Raw genomic sequence first — 18,488 nt, forward strand, 5'->3', positions numbered from 1 at the left:
TATCTAGAAATAGCAAATTCTAGAGAAGGAAAATAGATCAGAAGTTACCAGGGATTGGGGGGAGAAGATAAAGGAGAGTTGTTGCTTGGTAAGTAAAGATTAGAAATTTAAAAAAAAAAAAAAGAAATCAAGAAACATTCCTACAAAAGGGAATGATTTTCATATAGAGTATTTATAGGGATGTAACATGTTTGCCAGCAGTGTTTCGGTGCTAAGAATTTTCACAAATGAGTCATAAATCATACTGTTTTCTTCAACTTCTCTCTCCTCAAATTGGATTCTAAATATCCCCTGAGATGTGTTTTAAGTGACATGGCTTAAATGCAGAAGGACAGGCCAATAAAGATAAATGGCTATAAAGAAGCCAGGCCTGGCCAGCACCCTGAGTGCAGCCTCCTGAGACCCTGGGCAGAGCACCCAGCTAAGCTGTGCTTAGACCCCTGACCCACAGAAGCCGAGAGATAATCAGTGTGTGCTATTTTAAGCTGCTCAGTGTGGCAACTTGTTACACAGCAGTAGAAAACTGACTGATGCATTTCCCCTGCTGAAATGTCAGCACACAAGGGCAGGGTGCATGGCTTTGATCACCTGTGTCCTAAGTGTGTAAAGCTCTCCCTGGCACATTTTGGGGCCTTGGTGAATATTTATTTGAGTGATGAGTGGAAATGTCTTCACAGAGTTTTCACATCCTCTCTCCCCCACTGCCAGCTGATGACAGCGGTTGACTGGCTAGTAGGGAATCCCCTCCCTCAGCCCCTCCTCCACAGTCCCCTGTCCCAGTCCAGCCCCAGGACCTCTCCAGTCCTCCTCCTCATCACTCTGGTCCAGCTAGCCCATGCCCACCCTGCTACCCAGGCGGGGTCATCACCCCCCATCCCCTGGGCCCTGGAGCAGCTTCTCACCTGTGTCCTTGACCCCATGCTAGCCAGGCCACACTCAAACCTTTTCTGAAAGTCAAAGCTGACTCTGTTGGACCATTGCTAGAGCCTCTCTTGCAAGTGGTGAGGGCAGGATCAGATGCTTCCAGCCCCAGCCCGGCCCGTGTTCTGGGGTGCAGCATGTCCTGGATGATACAGGGTCCCCAGTGGCCACGCCCTGCGCAGCCGCACAGCCTTTGCACCACCCACTTTTCTTTCTGCTCCCCTGGCTCTTCCCAGCCCTGCCTCCGGGCCTGATACCCCCTCCTCCTCCTCCTCCTGGGCTCCCGGAGCCTCCCTGTCCCTGGGAATCCTTCCCGGCCCCTCCAGCTGCTCAGGGCACCATGGGGGGCGCTGCATAGCCCCTGGGCCTCCCATACCACCAAGCTCTAATTGCCTCTGTGTTTACGGCTTCCTTGGGGTGTAATTTCCATAGCATACAAGCCACCCATTGTGAGTGCATGATTCAGTGGCATTTAGTAAATGCGTGCAGTCGCACAGCCATCACCACAATCCAGTTTAGAACATTTCCCTCCCGCCATTTGCAAATAACCTCTAAACCCACCCTTAGCCCTCTGCAACCACTGACCTGATTTCTGTCTTTATAGTTTTGCCTTTTTTAGGAGTTTCATATAAATGCAATATATCATCTCTAGTATTTGGTGTCTGGAGTCTCAGCGTAATATTTTGCATGTCCATCCACGTTGCTGTTTTTATTGATTTGCTCCTTTCTCTTTGTGACAAGTATTCCATTGCATGGATGTGCCCCATGTTATTGCCTTTTAAAGTTCAAGCTTTTATTATGCAACTAGAACAAGAATTATTCAACTTGTCCCTTGGCCTGCTAGATGCCAACTAGCAATCCCTTCTCACTTCTGACAACTAAAATATCTCCAGATGTTGCCAAATGTCTGGTGGAGGTCCCCATTGCCCTGATGAGAACCCTGAGGCCCAGGGCTGCTGGGTCACAGGGAGTGTGTGCAGGGGAGGGGACAGTCAGAACAGAGCTGCCATCCACCTCCCCCTTTGCTGCTTTCCTCCTCGGCCACCACCAACACTGGCCTGATGTGGGTCCTTCTAGAACTTTCAAAAATTATTTATTCCCTCAAATTGTACCCAAAGAAAATATGTGCTACTGCTCTGCTCTGTTTTATGCAACTACTACTGTTCAGAGTGAGCTGCTCTGTGACTTGGTTTTCTTCAATGAACAACTTGAGAAATTTGTCTACCAGTCTTACAGTCTGACCTCAGGTCTTCTAACTCCACGTGGAGCACCACGTGTGGGGATGACAGAGTGATGTGGCCTCTCCTGCTCTCTTCAATGGGCTGTTTCCAGCCTGCAATGTTTACAGCTAACGAGGGTGACAGCTGACACAAGCTGTGCACGTGCCACCTCCCAGCCACTCGGATCTCACGACGCCCCTGGGGGCTGGAGGCACTTCTACCCCCATTTCATCCAGGGGGAACCCGAGGTACCCAGCAAGGCTGAGCCTGTGGGCACACAGCTTCCAGGTGGTGCAGTGGGATCTGACCAGCAGGTTCAGTTTTTGCCCTAAACCTGCCTCTGTGTACCTCCGTCCATTTGAGCAGTTCACGTGTTTTTCTACTTTAGGGTTTCTCCACCTCGGCGCGTTGACCTCTGGAGCCGGCCCCCTCTCTGCTGTGGGTCTGTCCAGGGCGCTGTAGGATGCTGAGCAGCAGCCCCGGCCTCAGCCCGCAGGATGCCAACTAGCACCCCCCTTTCTGCTTATGACAACTAAGATGTCTCCCGATGTTGCCACATTTCCCGTGAGGGTCCCCTTCGCCCTGGAGAGAAGCCCTGGGCAGGGTAAACCCAGAGGCGTGGGGCTGCTGGGTCACAGGTACTGTGTGTGGAGGGGAGGGGACGGTCTGAGCAGAGCCTGTCCCCACTCCCTGTGATACACCGGTGAACCCTGTGCTCGGGACTGTGTCAGCCTGGCTCCTCGGACAGGACGGTGACCATGGGCTGACCCTTCTCCGAGTGCCTGGAGGTAAAGCGCACCCCCTAGAGAGGGGTTGGGCCCTCCCCTCCCCTGCACCGAGCCTGTCAACATGGGCTGGAGGGCACCTGGCTAGCAGAGCATGTCTGTTTTAGGGTGCCCGGCTCACCCCCGCTGCTGTATCTGTTCCGGGGAGTGGGGCCCGTCTCCCCGTGTTGGCTGCAGAGCGAGGCCTGGGGCCAGGGGGCCGTGATGTCCTTGGCACCCTGACCCCTGTACTGGGTGGGCCAGTATCTCTTGGGGTCTGTCTCTGGCTGACAGTTTGCTGACAGTCCGGCAGTGTGGACGCCTTTAGGTTTGGTGGACCCTGTGGAGAACCTTCTAGAAGGGCCGCGTCGGTGACACTCGTTATGGCCGGTCCTGCTGACCACGTGCCCCTGTGATGGGGACTGAGGCCTGACCCCACTTGTGTCCCTGGCATTGACCTAACAATCCGGGCTGACTGAGGCACCCGGAGATGCACAGGACTGGGTGACCCGGAGCCTGCGGACCCCTGCGAGGGGCTCCAACTTTATCCTAAATGCACTGGGGCCCACAGGAGCATTCGAGGTAGGGAAGCAGGAGACTGTAGTTTTTTTTTTTTTTTTTTAAATCATTGTCTGCCATTGGGAGAGGTGACACGGAAGGCAGCAGGCGGGGAGACCTTTGGAGAGGAGGGACATGAACTGGTATTAAAGGTCACGCTGGGTGATTTGACGTCAAAGATGATGGCAGTGTGGTCCCTGGGCGGGGGGGTGGGTGGGGCCTGGAGGGTCAGCGCTGAGCTCTCACCAAAGGTGGAGTGCAGGAGAGGGAGAGAGTCCCAGAACTGGTGGCCAGGCAACTGGTAGCAGGAGTCACTATTTTCCGAGCTGGGAAGAGTTGGGCTGGAGGAAGAATCCCGAGCTCTGCTGAGGGTAGGTTCAGCTTATGAAGCTTGCAGGTGATGCCATGGAGATGTGAACTAGGTTGCTGTTCAGGGCTGAGACTTGGGGTGACGAGCAGCATTGGGGGGCGACCAGTCTAAAGAGATGTGCTGTCCAATGCAGTAGCCACTGTCACGTGGGGCCACTGAGCAGTTGGCACAGGGGTGGTGCCAAATGAGATTTTTTTTGCGGGGGGTCCAGGAACCGAGCCCAGGTCTCCTGCATGGAAGGCAAACATCCCACCACTGAGCCACCCACGTACCCTGAGGTTTATTTTTTTTGCATGCTGTATGGTGGGGTCACATTTCATTCTTATTCCCTGTGAGTATCCCGTTATTGCAGCACCATTTGTTGACATTTTTGTTTGTTTTTGTTGGTTTGTTTGGGAAGTGCATGGGCTGGGAATTGAACTTGGGTCTCCACACGGCAGGTGAGAATTACACCACTGAACTGCCCTCGCAACCTGCGAGATGAGTTTCTAAGAGTAAAATATACATCAGAGTTTGAAGGCTTGGTACCAGAAAGTATAAAAGATCCCAGATGTTTTTAAATATTGATTACATGTTGAAATACTGTTTCAAATATTTCGAGTTAACAGAAGATGCTATTAAAATTAATTTTCACCTGTTTCTTTGTACTTTTGAAACCGGGCTACAAGAACATTTTAAATTTCATATGTGGCTCAGGCTAAGCCTCTGCTGACAGCACTGATGTAGATGGTATGGGGGTGAGCTTGCTGTCAGGGGTTCAGTGTGTATCCCCAAAATAGGTAAGCCGAAGTCCAAACTCCCAGGACCTCAGGAAGGGAGCTTATTTGGAGACAGGATCCTCTCCAATGAAATTGGTTAGGATGAAGCCAATGCCATCGGTTGGGCCCTTCCTCCACCGTGACTGGGTCCTGGTGAGAAAGGGGGATGCGGGTTGGGGCACAGAGGACGGGAGTAGCTGGGAAGGGCTGCCCCAGAACCGGCCCTGCTCGGGGCTGTGAGACAGGATGTTTTGGTTGCTTCAAGCCACTTGTGTGTGGCCCTTGGCTCCTCTCCTTCCACACTGCAGGTGCCTCAGTTTCTGTGAACTACTGTAACAGAGGTCTGAGGGTTGGCCCCAAGGTCCTGTGGCATGTAGAGGTGGGGGAGGCGGGGGCGACCCTACAGGGGTGACAGAAGGGGCCCGGGGAGCTCAGGGGCCAGGAGGGCGAGGCTGCAAAGGGAGTGCCAGTGCAGCAGGTAGAGCGGGGGGCTGCGTGGGAAGGGGGCAGGGGCTTCCTGGGTGTGTGGAGGGGCGGAGGAGGAGGAGGAGGATGCATGGAGGGCAGTTTTGAAAGCGTGAGAGATTGGAGGTGTTGTGGCTACGAGGGCACTCGAGGAATCCATCAGGAGGACAGAAGCAGATGGAAGCGCGGCCAGCTTTGCAGGGGCGCCTGCAAAAGGGCCTGGGCGTCGATGAACTGGTGTTTTTAGGAGGCAAAGTGGGTTGAAGCAACAGCAATGAGTGAGGACAGATGGGGTCAAGGCAGAGGAAAACAAATAAGAAACAGCCTTCTCTTGGGAAGGCTCCAAAGGGATGGTGTCCTTTGGAGACAGCCAGGGCATGAGGGAAACGGACCCCCGGTTTCTCCTCCACTTGTGTGTGTGGCTTCAGACAGTCCAGGACAGGCTGTGCTGAGTTTTCTGTCATTCAAATGCAGGATATGCGGTTATCAGGGTGGAGAGCACCAGAGGCTGCAGAGTGCCTGGTGCAGGGCTCACCCCCAAGGCTGTGTGCACCCCGCCTCCACCTCCTGCACTGTATCAGCTCGGAGTGGCCTGTGCACAGCCCTGGGCTCAAGGCTCCTTCATGGGCCCTATTTGAACAGACCCAGGATTTTACGGTTTGAGTTTTGGATGCCGAACTTTTTCCTAGTTTCTACTTAATATCCTGGAAACTTTCTTCTTTTCGGTTATTATAACTAGGTTAAAATATAATATTATCTTGCTGTATGGATTTTTAAACCAGCGTAAATTACTTTTGGGGACAATGAAGTATTTCTTTTTCACCCTTTGGATCTCAGCTCTAATGTCTTTGTTGGAAATAAGACCCCTTGGCCTTGCCCTGAGGTTTTCAATGGGGGACAGTTTTGTCCCCCAAGCAATCCTTGGTAACGTCTAGAGGCATTTCTGGTTGTCACAGCTGAAGGGATGTGGCTCAACCTTCCAGAACACGCGGGGACAGGCCCCACCCCAAAGGATGAGCTGGCCCCAGGTGTCAGTGGTGCCAAGGCTGGGAGACCCCCAGCTCCTGTCAGTCTTTCTCTGAGCCCCATTTATTTCTTCATGGCACTTATCACAGTATGTAATTATCTGGATAGTTCCTTTAAAAAACAATCACAGATCTTTTTACAGTCTGTCTCTCATCTGTCTTGTTCAATGGCATGGGCCCATGGCCTAGCACCATGTCTCGTATACAGTAGGTGCACAATAAAGTTTGGTTTGTTTCCTCTTTGAGTGAGCGATAGGAAGCTGTCATGAGTAACTTTTTTCCCCTATGGAGTTTTGCTTCTATACCTCCAATTTATCCAGATCTAATATAATTAATTAAAAATGGGATTTTGCTATATTTCAATTCAAGTAAAATTGATGTTAATTCAGCCAAATCCTGTTGTCCAGGATAGCGTGCAGAATGGCTGTCATATTGTGCCTGTGAAAGTTCACCTAAGTCCCCAACTGCTGAATGAGAACTGAGACAAAGAAACTGACAATCCAGAAACAGAGCATCTAATTCATAAAATGTCACTTTTTATTTTGCCATTGTAAAGAGGTGGATTTCAACCAGATTGTAACAAAATTACCACAGGTTATTCCAAAAGAAAATTTTAATACAAGAGATTTTAGAAAATTAAACACATTTGTTTAAAAATTCTATTGTGTAAACGTTAACACAGGAGGGTAGTGAAGATAATCCTCTGCACAGCGTTGGAAGCCTGTCTTGGAGCCTCTAGGCCTCGTTTATACACAGCTTACCTTAGACTGCAGGTGGGGTTCCTTATTAACCCTTCATAGGTAACTCCCTGGGCCCCTATTCCTGGCCAGACCGGGGGAGCTCCACGCTGGCTGCTGGGGTGGGCAGCCATGTCTCCCCTCCGCACTAAAAGCACAACAGGCCTTCCGGAGGTGGGTGTCAGGTGAGCTACGCAGACACCTGTGCCAGGGACGGGGAAGCCAAAGTGGCAAAGGTATAAAGACATTCTTCCTAGGACTAGTCCTCAGGTTCCACCCCAACCTCCCACCCCAGAAATACAGGTTCTTGGGGCTTATTTCTTGAGTGGTGAGGTGACAGTGGGCGCAGATATGCCACCTGCACCAGTCTGCAATCTTCCGTGGCCTCAGGCCTGGGGTTTGCAAGGACCTCTCCTGCTCTGTCGATGTGAAGAGTCTTTAAAGTTGAGCAGAAAGCATCCACTAGTGGCCCTTTCTTTCACAGTTCATGAAAGCAGGGCCAGTCAAATTCAAGAGAAAGGTGGCAGCCCCGGAGGGCTCAGTTAGTGGTTCTCCAGTGATGATGGGAAAATGTGCATGTGCTGTAAGGACCTCAAAACACGAATGAACCTTGTGTCTTTTCATCTCACCTGACAGGCACCTCCCCATCTTTTAGAGAAATGAAATCTTCCTTCCCTTTTACTTCTCTACAGAATCTGATTGGCAGAAGCTCATTCAATTTGATTATATTTGGATATTATACTAGGATTTAGGGACAAAAGTAAGGGATCCATGATAAAATTTAGAGCTACCAAAAATCAGGCCCATACATGGCAATGGCTCAAGGTTAAAGAGAAGGTGAAAAATTCCAGACTCACCCTGATCGGGTTCATTTTAGTAACGGTGGAATGAACATACACTTGGTCTGCCCTGACCAAGGAGATCCTCAGCATTCCACTCTCATTCCTATCGATCCAGTAGCTGAAGTTTTATTTTAGAAACATAATCGAGACTGTTATAGAAACATAAAATGAACTTTTTGGCACAGAAACGTTAGATAAAATATACAGTGCTACAATTGTGCAAAATTAGCACAGAAGCCAATCTGAAAAGCAAATATTTAATGTTAGCTTTAATAAAATGCACAATATTTTGAAAAGTGTTCACTATGATAGACCTTGTTTGGTAAGCAGATGCCTGCCTTCTGGAAGCATCCCCTGTGTCTGCCCAAAGTCAAAGCCTCGGGCTTGGGAGAAGGTCGAGGAGGGGCTGGCATTGTTCCCAAGTGAGACACTGAAGAAGAGTCCAGACAATTATTGCAGTGGGAGCTCAAGCAGAGGTGGGCATGAGGCACATCCACTCCATGATGCCTCTTATGCAATTGATGGTCCTGGGCAGGGGCTGCAGGGTCTTTTGCAGGCAGGTGGTAGGAATGTCCTATCCCCAGCTCCAAGCTGAAGCACCAGCCCATTCTTTGCTGGCAGTTAAGTGCCCAAGCCAGAAGATGCTTCTGGAGTGGAAGACCTTACTAGGCTTGGGTTGGTATTTATACAATGGAGCCAGCCTGAGAGATAGGGGTTCTGGGGGTGACTAGTGACCCAGAGGACAAGGCCTGGGCTGCATGGGTGGAGCTGTGTTCCCATGTGAAGCTGGAGCATGTGGGATGAATCACCTTGGAGGCCACCAGATTGGCCCCAGGGCCCCGGTTCAGGGTGGGAAGAAAGAAGCTGATGGCAATCCTTGGTCAGATGAACTGGAGCTGGCGGTGTTCATTTCTGTTTCCTGACTCTGGGACCCAAAGCTGGGGATTAATTATTGGGCCTTCAGAGCCTGCTCAGCATTAGCTACAGTTCTTATCCATCAGACTGATGTAAACAGATTTTGATGGCCTCTGTTTGTTAAAGGCACAACACACAAAATGGGCCACTGTTCCAAAATGTCCACAGCTATCAAAGAGCTCATCTTAATAATCTCCAAGCGATGGAACGCAGCCAAGAGGCTGTCCACATGCCAACCGCTGCGTCTCACGAGATAGTGTGGTGTCCTTGCAACTGAGCCCTGTGATTTCTTGCATGATCAGGGGCCTCTTGGAGATGCCTAGCTGTTGGGTTTTAAGGCCACCACCAGCTTCCTTGATGAACTCCCCCTCCTCGCCAAGAGACTGAGTGTAGAGAAATGCTGGGATGTGCTCTGCTGTGGTTTGCTAGCTCCCAAGCTAGGATTTGGGGCTGATTCCAGGAAGAGCTGACTGAGAAGGTTCTCCTTGTCTGGACTGCTCTGGGCTAGTTTTACACCAGCCTTTGACCTCCCTTCCTGAAAGCTTGAGTTTTCTCTTTTCTGGAGATTCATATCTGCCCAGCTCTACTTTTCCTGAGTCTTGTTTCATTTGGGGCAAAAAAAACAGAAATCAATGAGATGATGCCAGAGACTGGACCTGATGATGCTATGTTCCTAGTAAGTCAGGCCATTAATGGACAGTATTTCCTTTGCTGGAAGGACTGGGGTTGACTTTCTTCCCAGCATAGGGGTGGTCTCTGAGGAGCAAGACGGAGGCAGTCCTGGGAGTTTCTCTTGGATACAGAGGGCTTTGTTTTTATCGGCCCAAGGAGATGGAAGCAAGTTTCAGCGGGTCTGTTCTGGAGGAATGCTCTTTGCACCGAGGGCTTGTGGGGGGCTGAGTGGGTGGTTCAGAGGAACACGATGGCAGGTCCTGGGCTGAAGCCAGGTTGAAGGGCATGTGGTGATACACCCTCAGTGGAGCACTTTGTGCACCGAGCTTTTGGCCTTGACCTCACCGGATGTGGGTGGTTCTGATCTTTCTCCAGGAACTTGGCATTCTGCCACTGCAGAACCCACTGGTCTCTTTGGCCTGAGGTTTGCCCATCATGCTGGGAGCAGGGTGGTATTGCTTTGGGCAGCTGGGGTGGATGGAATCATTGCAGGCCACTGTCTGTGATTCCAGAGTACAAGCTCTGTGGAGCTGCTAGGAGGTATGTGTCAGATGCTGTTCTGAGCTGAAATTAGGGTGGAGGGAGGATCCGTGTGTTACAAATAATTCCAGAGTTTCTGCAGGATCACAAAGATGGGGTGCAAGGAGGAAGCAACCAGTGGTTTCCATGTGGCCCCTCTGAACATGATTTTGAAATCCATATTTGGGAAGAACAGGGCACGTTCGCATGGATAGTTCAACTTTAAAAGATGGGGAGCAGGGTTTCTTCTTCCTTTGAACTGTAGGCTGCATGCATCACTCTCTTGGCTCAGCACCTGCCAGCTATGTCTAGCTTTGGTTTATTTTGTACCTCTGGGTGCAGACCTTGGAGAAGACAGTGGTCCAGGTGAGGTGGATGGAGACAGTGGAAGACTCACATTCAGATGTATTCCAGGTCAGCTGCCAGGAAGAGCAAGCTGATGGCCCGTGCACACGACTGAGATGGGAAGCTCCCTTCTGCATCTGCTATGAGCAGGAAGAGGGGCTGGTCTCAGCTGCTGCTCTCTGAACAGCAAAAGACCAAAGACCTACTTCAAATGAACCAGTGCAGAGTAAACCAAATTCAGGGAGGCCTGCATGGGGCAACTGGAGCTTGGAGATGGGCCTTGCTTATTTAGTCCAAGAGGGCTCTGTGTTGAAAGGAGCCAGCCACAGCAGCCTCGAATCCATGCTCAGGGATTTGAAATTCAAACAGAGCATTTATGTAGCGGCGACCTTGGCAAACTCACAGGAAAGAAACCATACTGCTTTTCTGGGACACAACGTCTCTCAGTCCTCTAAGACCCTTGAGTGGACAGCAGGGCCTCCCTGCCATAAACTCTCCTGCTTCCATCATCAAGGGCTCTCTCTGTCCCACCTGGAGAAGGTTCTGCAGAAGTCATCCAGGCCCCCTCCTGTTTCTCTGCAGGGCTGTGTGGAAATTGTCCCAGCTTTATTTCTTTTCCTGCATGAGCTGTCTTCTCACTAAGAGGGGAACATGCAACATAAACTTTCCAAGGAATTCTTTCCAGAAGTTTTCTTTAGCCTGAAAATTTTTAATGCTCACCTAGGTTGTTGAGCAAGTTTTAAACCAAGTTTTTAAACAGTCTCTCAATAACTACCTTTCACACACTTTTTCTTCATCAAATCCCCCTATGTCTTCATCTTCCTCAGTTCAAAGAGGAACAAACTGGTCCCTGCAGGGTCTATTCCAAAACCTCTCATTTTGGAATTCCAGGCCTCTGGGAGAAATACTTCTCCCAGAAAATGCAAGCTCTTCGTAACTATACTCAGCAGTTGGGAATGGCTTTTGACTAGGACTGGAAGCAAGTTCGTGATGCCAGTGTCAAAGTGTCCACAGGTCTGGTCCTGGGAGGGCATCTTCTGACATGCAAGTCATGGCCTGGAGTCTTGGGCACATCAGAGAGGAGCTTACAACTGTCTCCACGCATCCCTTCCTGGGCTGCCCAGCTCCCTGGACTCCAAGCCCTGGCTCTGAGCTCGGAGGACTGGAGAATGAGATGTCCGGGGCAAGAAGGGCTTTCCTCCAAAAGAGACCCTGTAAAGGGAGCAGACAGGGCCTTGCGACCCTCTCTTCAGGAGACAGTCTGGATCTGTTCAGAGTGGACACTCGCTGCATCAGGTTTTCCCAAACCTCCTGTGGTAGATCCCAGAGCCCAGCCTCTGACAAGCCGAGGCCTCTCCCCTGACTTCTGGACAGCTGTGGTTCTCCCAGTGTGGGCGCTCCCGAGTGGGTTCACCAGGCCCGGGCCAGTGTCTGAGTTTCTGCCAAACCTGCCAACATGCACTGGGCCTCTAGTTCCCTTCAAGAGCCCAGTCCTTCCTGAAGCTGATGGGGGCTGGGAGGGATCTCTAAGAACCAAAGTTAAACACCGACCCAACTGCTCCTTCATAACAAGGTCACTGGGAAGGTCTCCCTGGAAGAGTGACACCCATGACAGTGCTGCTGGCCATTGTGATGATGCTGTTGGGTGTCCAGTGACCACTTGTGGAGTTTGTAAAAAGGGACAAAACAAGACCCTAAGCCCTATATATCCATAGGTCTAGCAGGCAATTACTTTAAAAGGTTAAAAAAAAAAAAAAAAGGAAGGTAACAGTCATTCTCATCCCCATGTGGGAAAGTGTCAAGAGGCTGATTCTGAAGGAATCTTCTGGCCAAATGAGACACAGTCCTGCAGCCCAGCAGAGGTCTCTTGGCCCGATGTGGCCCTCCTCCTGCCTGCCCCTGAGCTGGAGGAAAGGGAATAATCGCCCAAGGCGGACCCCGAGGGGGCAGCAATTGCGAGTCTGAGCCGGCCCGGTGAGGACCCACCATGCTGAGGACAGAACTGCGGGCAGCGTTGAGACTGACCAGTTTAATCAGGGTGCCTCAAGGTGAGCAGAAAGGAGCGCTCTCCGAGGGTCACTGGGGGAACGCAGTTGTCATCCAGGGTGGAAGGGGCCAGCTGCCGCGGCCAGTCAGACACAGTGGCTGTCAGAGGCAGCTGTGCCACACATGGTGCCAGCATCTGGGGTTCCATCGGGGTCAGAGGTCACCACTCTGGGGCTCCACGTTGCGCGTCTCCCTGGGTTGGCCTCGAGACAGCTTGGGGAAGCGGGAAGCCACTTTGGGGTGGCTGTTCTTGTTCAGTGGCTCTCCAGGAGGGGTAACATCACTGCAAAACAGAGCAGGGGAGAATCCAATTAAGTCAGAAGCTCCACATTCAAATGACTGCAGGCAGAGGAAAGGGCCAGCTGTGGGAGCAGCAACAGTGGCCACAGTTAGAGAGGAGGAGGCTATCGACTCTGACTGGGAGCACCACTTGGGGAAACAGGAAATCTGTATTTTTTAATGTAAAGTTTCCATCTTGTAACCATACCACAAGGGGCCAGCCATGCGTGGCTGGGTGTCTGACCCAACTCTGGACGCCCAGACCTGGACCCTATTTTAAGGGTTTGAGAGACTGCACCAGCCACAGCTTTCTTCCCTGCCTTTTCAGTGATCTCCCAACAAAGGCACATTTCAAAATCAAGGAACTGAAAATGCTTTGGGGAACATGCACTTAGAGCCATAGAAGAGGCTTGGCACAAACACAGGACAGTCGGGACTCCTGGTGCAGCCTGCCCTAAAGGAAGAGTCAGGGTCTACGCCCAAGTCTGACGGGAAGATGCGCAGCACAGCCTTGTCCAAAACAGCTGCAAACCGGGCACAATCTAAGAGGCCAACAGAGGGGGTTACTGAGATCGGTTACGCAACCTGTACACAGCAGGAAAGCACACAGCCTAGTGTGCTTGACCCACATGTGACAAGGTCAAAGTGTAACTTAGAACACATGTGAAAACGAGGTTGGTGGAGGATAATTCCAACAGGGAAAGAAAAAACTGTGACATATTTGCTTCTCCCTCCACAAAAATTCCACGAGCCATATGGGGCAGCATCTCTGGGCACCAGGGCTACAGCTGTGAACACAACAAATTCTCCAAGACCCTGTGGAGCTCAGACTCCAGAGGAGGGTTAAAGGTGAGACACCATCAGGATTTCAGTTATCAGTGTGGCTGGTGTGTCTAAGAAGCCAGCCTCGGGTCGATGCTACAGGACGGCAGACAGTGCCCACGAGAGGGGCGTGTGGGGCTGGGAAGAACACAAGGAAGCTCTGGGTTTGGGAAGCCAGCGTGGCTGCCCCGAAGATTCAGGGCACTGCTGGGGGCTTGAGTCAGATCCACCCTGCACAGAGTGCATTGGGGGGCTGGGGACGGAAGCTGCTGCTCCGGGCCAAGAGTGGTCACAGCAGGCTGGGCCGGTGAGTGCAGACGTGGAGAACAGCGCAGGGACTTTGTCTTAGTTTCCTGTGGCTGCTGTAATGACTTATACAAACCTAGTGGCTTAAAGCCACAGTTACCATCTCACAGCTCTAGAGGTCAAAGTCTTATAATGGGTCTTAACTGGGCTAAAGTCAAGGTATTGACAAGGCTGGTTTCTTCTGGAAGCTCTACAGGCAAGTATGTTCCTTTGCCTTTTCCAGCTCCTGGAGGCCACCTGCATTCCTTGGTTTATGGCCCCTTCCTGCCTCCCTCTTATAAGGACACTTGGGATCACACTGGGCCCCCCAGGATTGTCCAGGACAATCTTCCCATTTTGAGATCCTTCACAGAAATCACAGCTGCAGAGACCTGTGCCATGTAAGTGACACAGGTTCCAGGGATCGGGAGGTGCACATCTTTGGGGGTCATTATTCTACCTACTACAGCCTTTGGAATTTTATTAGGAGGTAGAATCAACAGAGCCTGGCAGATAGTGCAATCATTACCTCTAAGTGGTAAGATTATAGGTGAGTTAGAAAATATAAATTAAAAAATTTCTAATAAATATTTCACAGGTGCCAAATGCTTTGTAAAGATCCTAACTAAAATGACTGCTCATCCTAGGTGCTAGGGGGCCACCTCGGTGTCAGGCTCCATGCAAGGGGGTTTCCAGATGGGAGCTCTGAGCCCCTCTGGCCCCTGCGGGGAAGGACAGAGCCCACTGAGGCTCGGGGACCTGAAGGTCAAGGGCACCAGCAATTAAGTGGCAGGCCCAGGATCCCCCCACCAGGGGTCTTAAAGTCCAGTCTCACAAACCAGCTGAGCTAAAGGACCCCTGTGCACAGGGACCTATGGGCTTCCCTGAAATAGCCAAATCCCTTCATGCGAACTGACCCACCTGCATTCGTGCACAGGCATGGCCACTGCGCTCAGGGAAACAGATGGCCTTCATTTCAAGTTCTGGGGGATATCTCACAAGATCATCATATGACAAATCCCTTTCAATTAAAATCCCCTTTAATTATTACCCTCTCCTTTGGAAGTCAGGTTTTGTTTTACCGTCTGTGCATGGCAAAAAAAAGAAACATTTCACCTTGAACAAAGCAGCATCTCACCCCTCAATTATTTTTGAAGTAAGTGCAGCTCAGTTTGCCACAAATTCCTTCAAGACGAATGACACTAGGCTGCAGCTCCAAACACGTGCCAGCCGCTCTTCCTTCCATAGGCCTGTGATACTGAAAAGCCTCTTTATTCCGAACACCTCTTTAAGGATGGGGAGAAGATGCCAGGAAGATAGCATGTTCTAAGGGGGACTGATTATCAGAAGTACGCTGGCTTGGATATTAGTTGTATTTTTAAAAATTCCACCCCGCCTCCCCCCTCCCACTGCAGCAGGCGCTGCCACTGGGAACAACGCCGAGGCGGGACTTGCCGCCCCTGCAGTCATGGCACCAGCCCATCACTGGCTCTCATCGGGTCAGAGCCTTGCTCGAGGGGGCGGGGGGCGACAAGCCAGTGTGGGCCGTAAGACGCTGCCCGTTCCCTGCCGAGCAGAGTGGTGGGGTCAGGGCTGGGCAGTGTGGCAGGCGCCTGCACCCACAAGCTCTGCGCCTTCCTGTCTGTGTGCCTCAGTTTCCTCATCTGTCATGTGGGGAAAATGCTCACACACATCTCGGCTTTTGTAAGGACATACAAGAATCAATTCCATGTGAAGTCAATAGTTGTGTTTCTTTATGCAATGGATCAGTTTCTTGATCCTCAAGAGCACGGGAAGCAACCTTCCCAAGGCCCAGGGTGACCCCACTGGGGGCTGTGACTGGAACGTGAGACAGCATTGCCCAGCCTCTCTTTCTTCCAGCTTTCCAGGATCTGCCCATATCTGCAGATCACCTGCATAGTATTTAAAATTTTTCTTTACGCTCCTTTGTTTTTAGGTTAAACTTGTCCTGTGCAAAAAATCCATAAAATCATGGTTTTAATGTATATATAATATATATAATTTAAAATGTTTCCTATGTTTCACCACTGGTCCATTTCCCACCCCCAAAACTGGGCTATAAAAGGGTTCTCACCCTCAAAATGCATGTTCTTGGCAGCACGGATGGCGACTTGCAAGGCGCTGTGTTCCATGAAAACAGCCATACTCAAAAGGCTGCACCCTGCCTGATCCCATCCATTTCTATAGGGACAGAGAACAGACCAGCAGGTGCCAGGGCCTGCCCAAGGAGGGGCGCCAGGGAATTAGGAGGCGATGGTGTTCTTTATCCTGACTGAGGTGGCACTTACACAGCGCCGCACGTTTGTCCTAACTCATCAAACTGTATGGGAAGGGTGAATTTTACTGCATGTAAGTTATACATCTATAATTTATATACACACAGGAAACCTGACTTTTAAAAAAGGCATTTTTTAAAAGCCCTACTTTTCTAGTATAAACAAACATTTCTCATCCTTTCTGGATCTGTAGGAGTGGGGTGTGGGGAAGGGTCCTGGTAGAACAGATTGGGGAGGAAAGCAGAGGGACCCTCACCCCCTTACCCCAGGGACCCTGGGGGCAGACCATCTGGGACCCGCCCTGGCTCTGCCCCTGATCCTGGGGTACGGTGGAGGGCACTGATGCTCTCTGGGCCTCAGAATGCTTACCTGTAAGGGGGATTGCAGGGCCTGCCCTGGCAGGATTTTGTGACAAAAGAGACCCTTCTCAATGCTAGGGCAGAGCATGGCAAAACAGGGGATACTCTGCTTCCGTGCTTGGCATGGTCACTCCAGCGTGGCTAGCTCCCCTCTGAGGGCCCTGTCCCCTGGATTTAGCTGAATCCCTTCCTCCAGACCTGTCCTACCACAGTCATTTCTGGGTCACACGTGGGGATGGGGAAACTCTTGGAGTCCCATGAGGTGGGGGAGCACAGTTCAAACCAAGAGGCTAGCACAGAGGAATGACATGGCGGCCTTCTGCCCCATCCTTGTGACACTGGCCTTCCTGGTCTATGGGAACTTCTGCCACCAAGATTAGCAGCAATCTGGGGACACTGAGCTCCCATTCCTGATGCCTGCACCTGCCTCTCAGCTCCTGCTGGGAGCTGGCTGGGACCCTCGGCTAGAATACCTGCCCCTGCAGACCCATGGCTGCCCAAGACCACCAGCAGCCCAGCAGATCCCTTCTTCTCTTCTCTTATGGGGACTGGGGACTCGGCTGAAGCAGGAATCTCCTCTTCCAGTCGGATCGGGCTGTGAGGATACCTGAGAGTCTGTCTTGGGCTTCATTTCAGAAACTCACTCCATTCCTTCCATCTCTCCCCTGCTGGCTACTGTCAAGGCTCCAAGGGAGTCATTTCTGTGTTACATGGCTCCACCAAGAGCTCTGGAGAGGACGGCTCTTTGCATCAACCTCTAGTGGGGTGGGACATCACCATGGCATCCCATCCCCAGCATGAGGAGGGTGGGGGAGAAAAAAGTGATGCCATGGTCTCAACCCTTAGTCAGGAAAAATGGCCACTGGGAGAGATCTGCTTTTCATTTTACTTAACAGCTGGGTTCAGAGGGTTGTCAATACTGTTTCCAAGGAGCTGCCTTGGCAGCCTGGAGGATGGCTTTGCATGAACCAGGCCTGCTGCTGGGCTGGATCCCTGGGACTGAGCTATGTCAAGCAGACATGGCCGTCCTTCTCTGAGCTCTGGCTCTCTGATGAAATCTGTTTACAGGATTTTGAAGAACTGAGCTCAGCCTCCCTGATGTGCAAACTGTAGAGAAGTGCTGCTTCGCAGAGGTGTTAGCCAAGCTATGCTGGCTCAATAGTTTTGGAACACAAGACTACACTATTAAGACCTGGAGGACCAGACTCTGCCCATTTACTCCCTGTCATTCTACAAATTCTCTCTGTGATTGCTTCTTCAATTTCAGTCCCTTCGATTCCAGAGCCAAGCGTCTCAAGTGTTCCTGAAAAGACTCGTTTAAGGCCGATCTCTCCCTCGGACTCTGGATCCATTCTTGCAGGTTCCTCAAGGGCTTGGCTCCTGCAGTTGTCCTGCCCCCCACCCCCTCCTGCACTGTTCCCATCGCAGGTAACTGAGTCCTGAGTCCATGTACATCTCAACAGAAAGCCCTCCCTGGGTCTTGTGGGCCTCTTTGACTACCACTCGATTTCTTAGTTCCCCTGCACAGTAAAACTTCTCAGAAGAGTTGTCGACTTCACATCTAAATCTCTCTTCAACTCACCTCTGCTTCACTTTAAAAACTCTTCCTTCTCAAGATCACCAGTGACCTCTGTGTTGCCAAATCCAATGTTCAGTTTCACTGTTCTCACGCACTTGACCATGCGGTGGCATCTGACAAGGATGACAAGCTCCTCTTCTTGGCTTCCATGACTCCACTGTCTTACAGTTTTCCTTCTGACTCTCTAAGTACTTCTTAGCCACTAAATCTTGGTGTGTCCCAGGGCCTGGTCCTCTACTCTCCTTTCTCTATACTCTGTATGTGTGATCATCTCCAATCTAAAGGTTTTACTCAGATCTACATGCCAAATATTCTCAGATTTACCTGTCAGTCCCGATTTCTCTGAGGCGCTCCAGAGTTATGAATCCAGCAGAATACTTGGTCTTTCCACTTAGATGTCTAATAGGCAAGTCTGCTTTGGACATAGCCAAAATGGAAATTTTTATTTTCCCCGTCAAATCTGTGGCCTTCTCCACTTTAGTTAAATGATCCAACTAGACACCTGGTTGTGTGCATCCAGAGTTCTCCTCTTTTCCACATCCCCTCTCCAATCCATCAATATGCCCTTTCACTCCTACCTCTAGCTGCGTGTACAATACTTCCACTTATGTCCATCCCACCCGTGACCATCCTAGGTCCAGCCATTGCCATCTCTTGACAGGACCCTTACACCTGGTATTTGAGTGATCTCCCTGCTTCCACTCTACTCC

At 51.0% G+C, this 18,488-nt stretch overlaps 1 protein-coding gene across 5 annotated transcripts in view; it reads right to left on the minus strand.

Moving 5' to 3' along the window:
• Positions 1-6,597: 6,597 nt before the first annotated feature.
• Positions 6,598-18,488, minus strand: part of SNX29 (sorting nexin 29) — a 669,987-nt gene continuing 658,096 nt past the window's right edge. For all 5 annotated transcript variants that reach the window (XM_077141767.1, XM_077141762.1, XM_077141768.1 and 2 more), the window contains one exon: positions 6,598-12,440. In XM_077141767.1, coding sequence (XP_076997882.1) covers positions 12,311-12,440 — 130 coding nt within the window. In that variant the 3' untranslated portion in view covers positions 6,598-12,310. The remainder of the gene's footprint in view (positions 12,441-18,488) is intronic.

Source organism: Tamandua tetradactyla, chromosome 23 (assembly GCF_023851605.1).
Source record: "Tamandua tetradactyla isolate mTamTet1 chromosome 23, mTamTet1.pri, whole genome shotgun sequence".
NCBI classification, from domain to species: domain Eukaryota; kingdom Metazoa; phylum Chordata; class Mammalia; order Pilosa; family Myrmecophagidae; genus Tamandua; species Tamandua tetradactyla.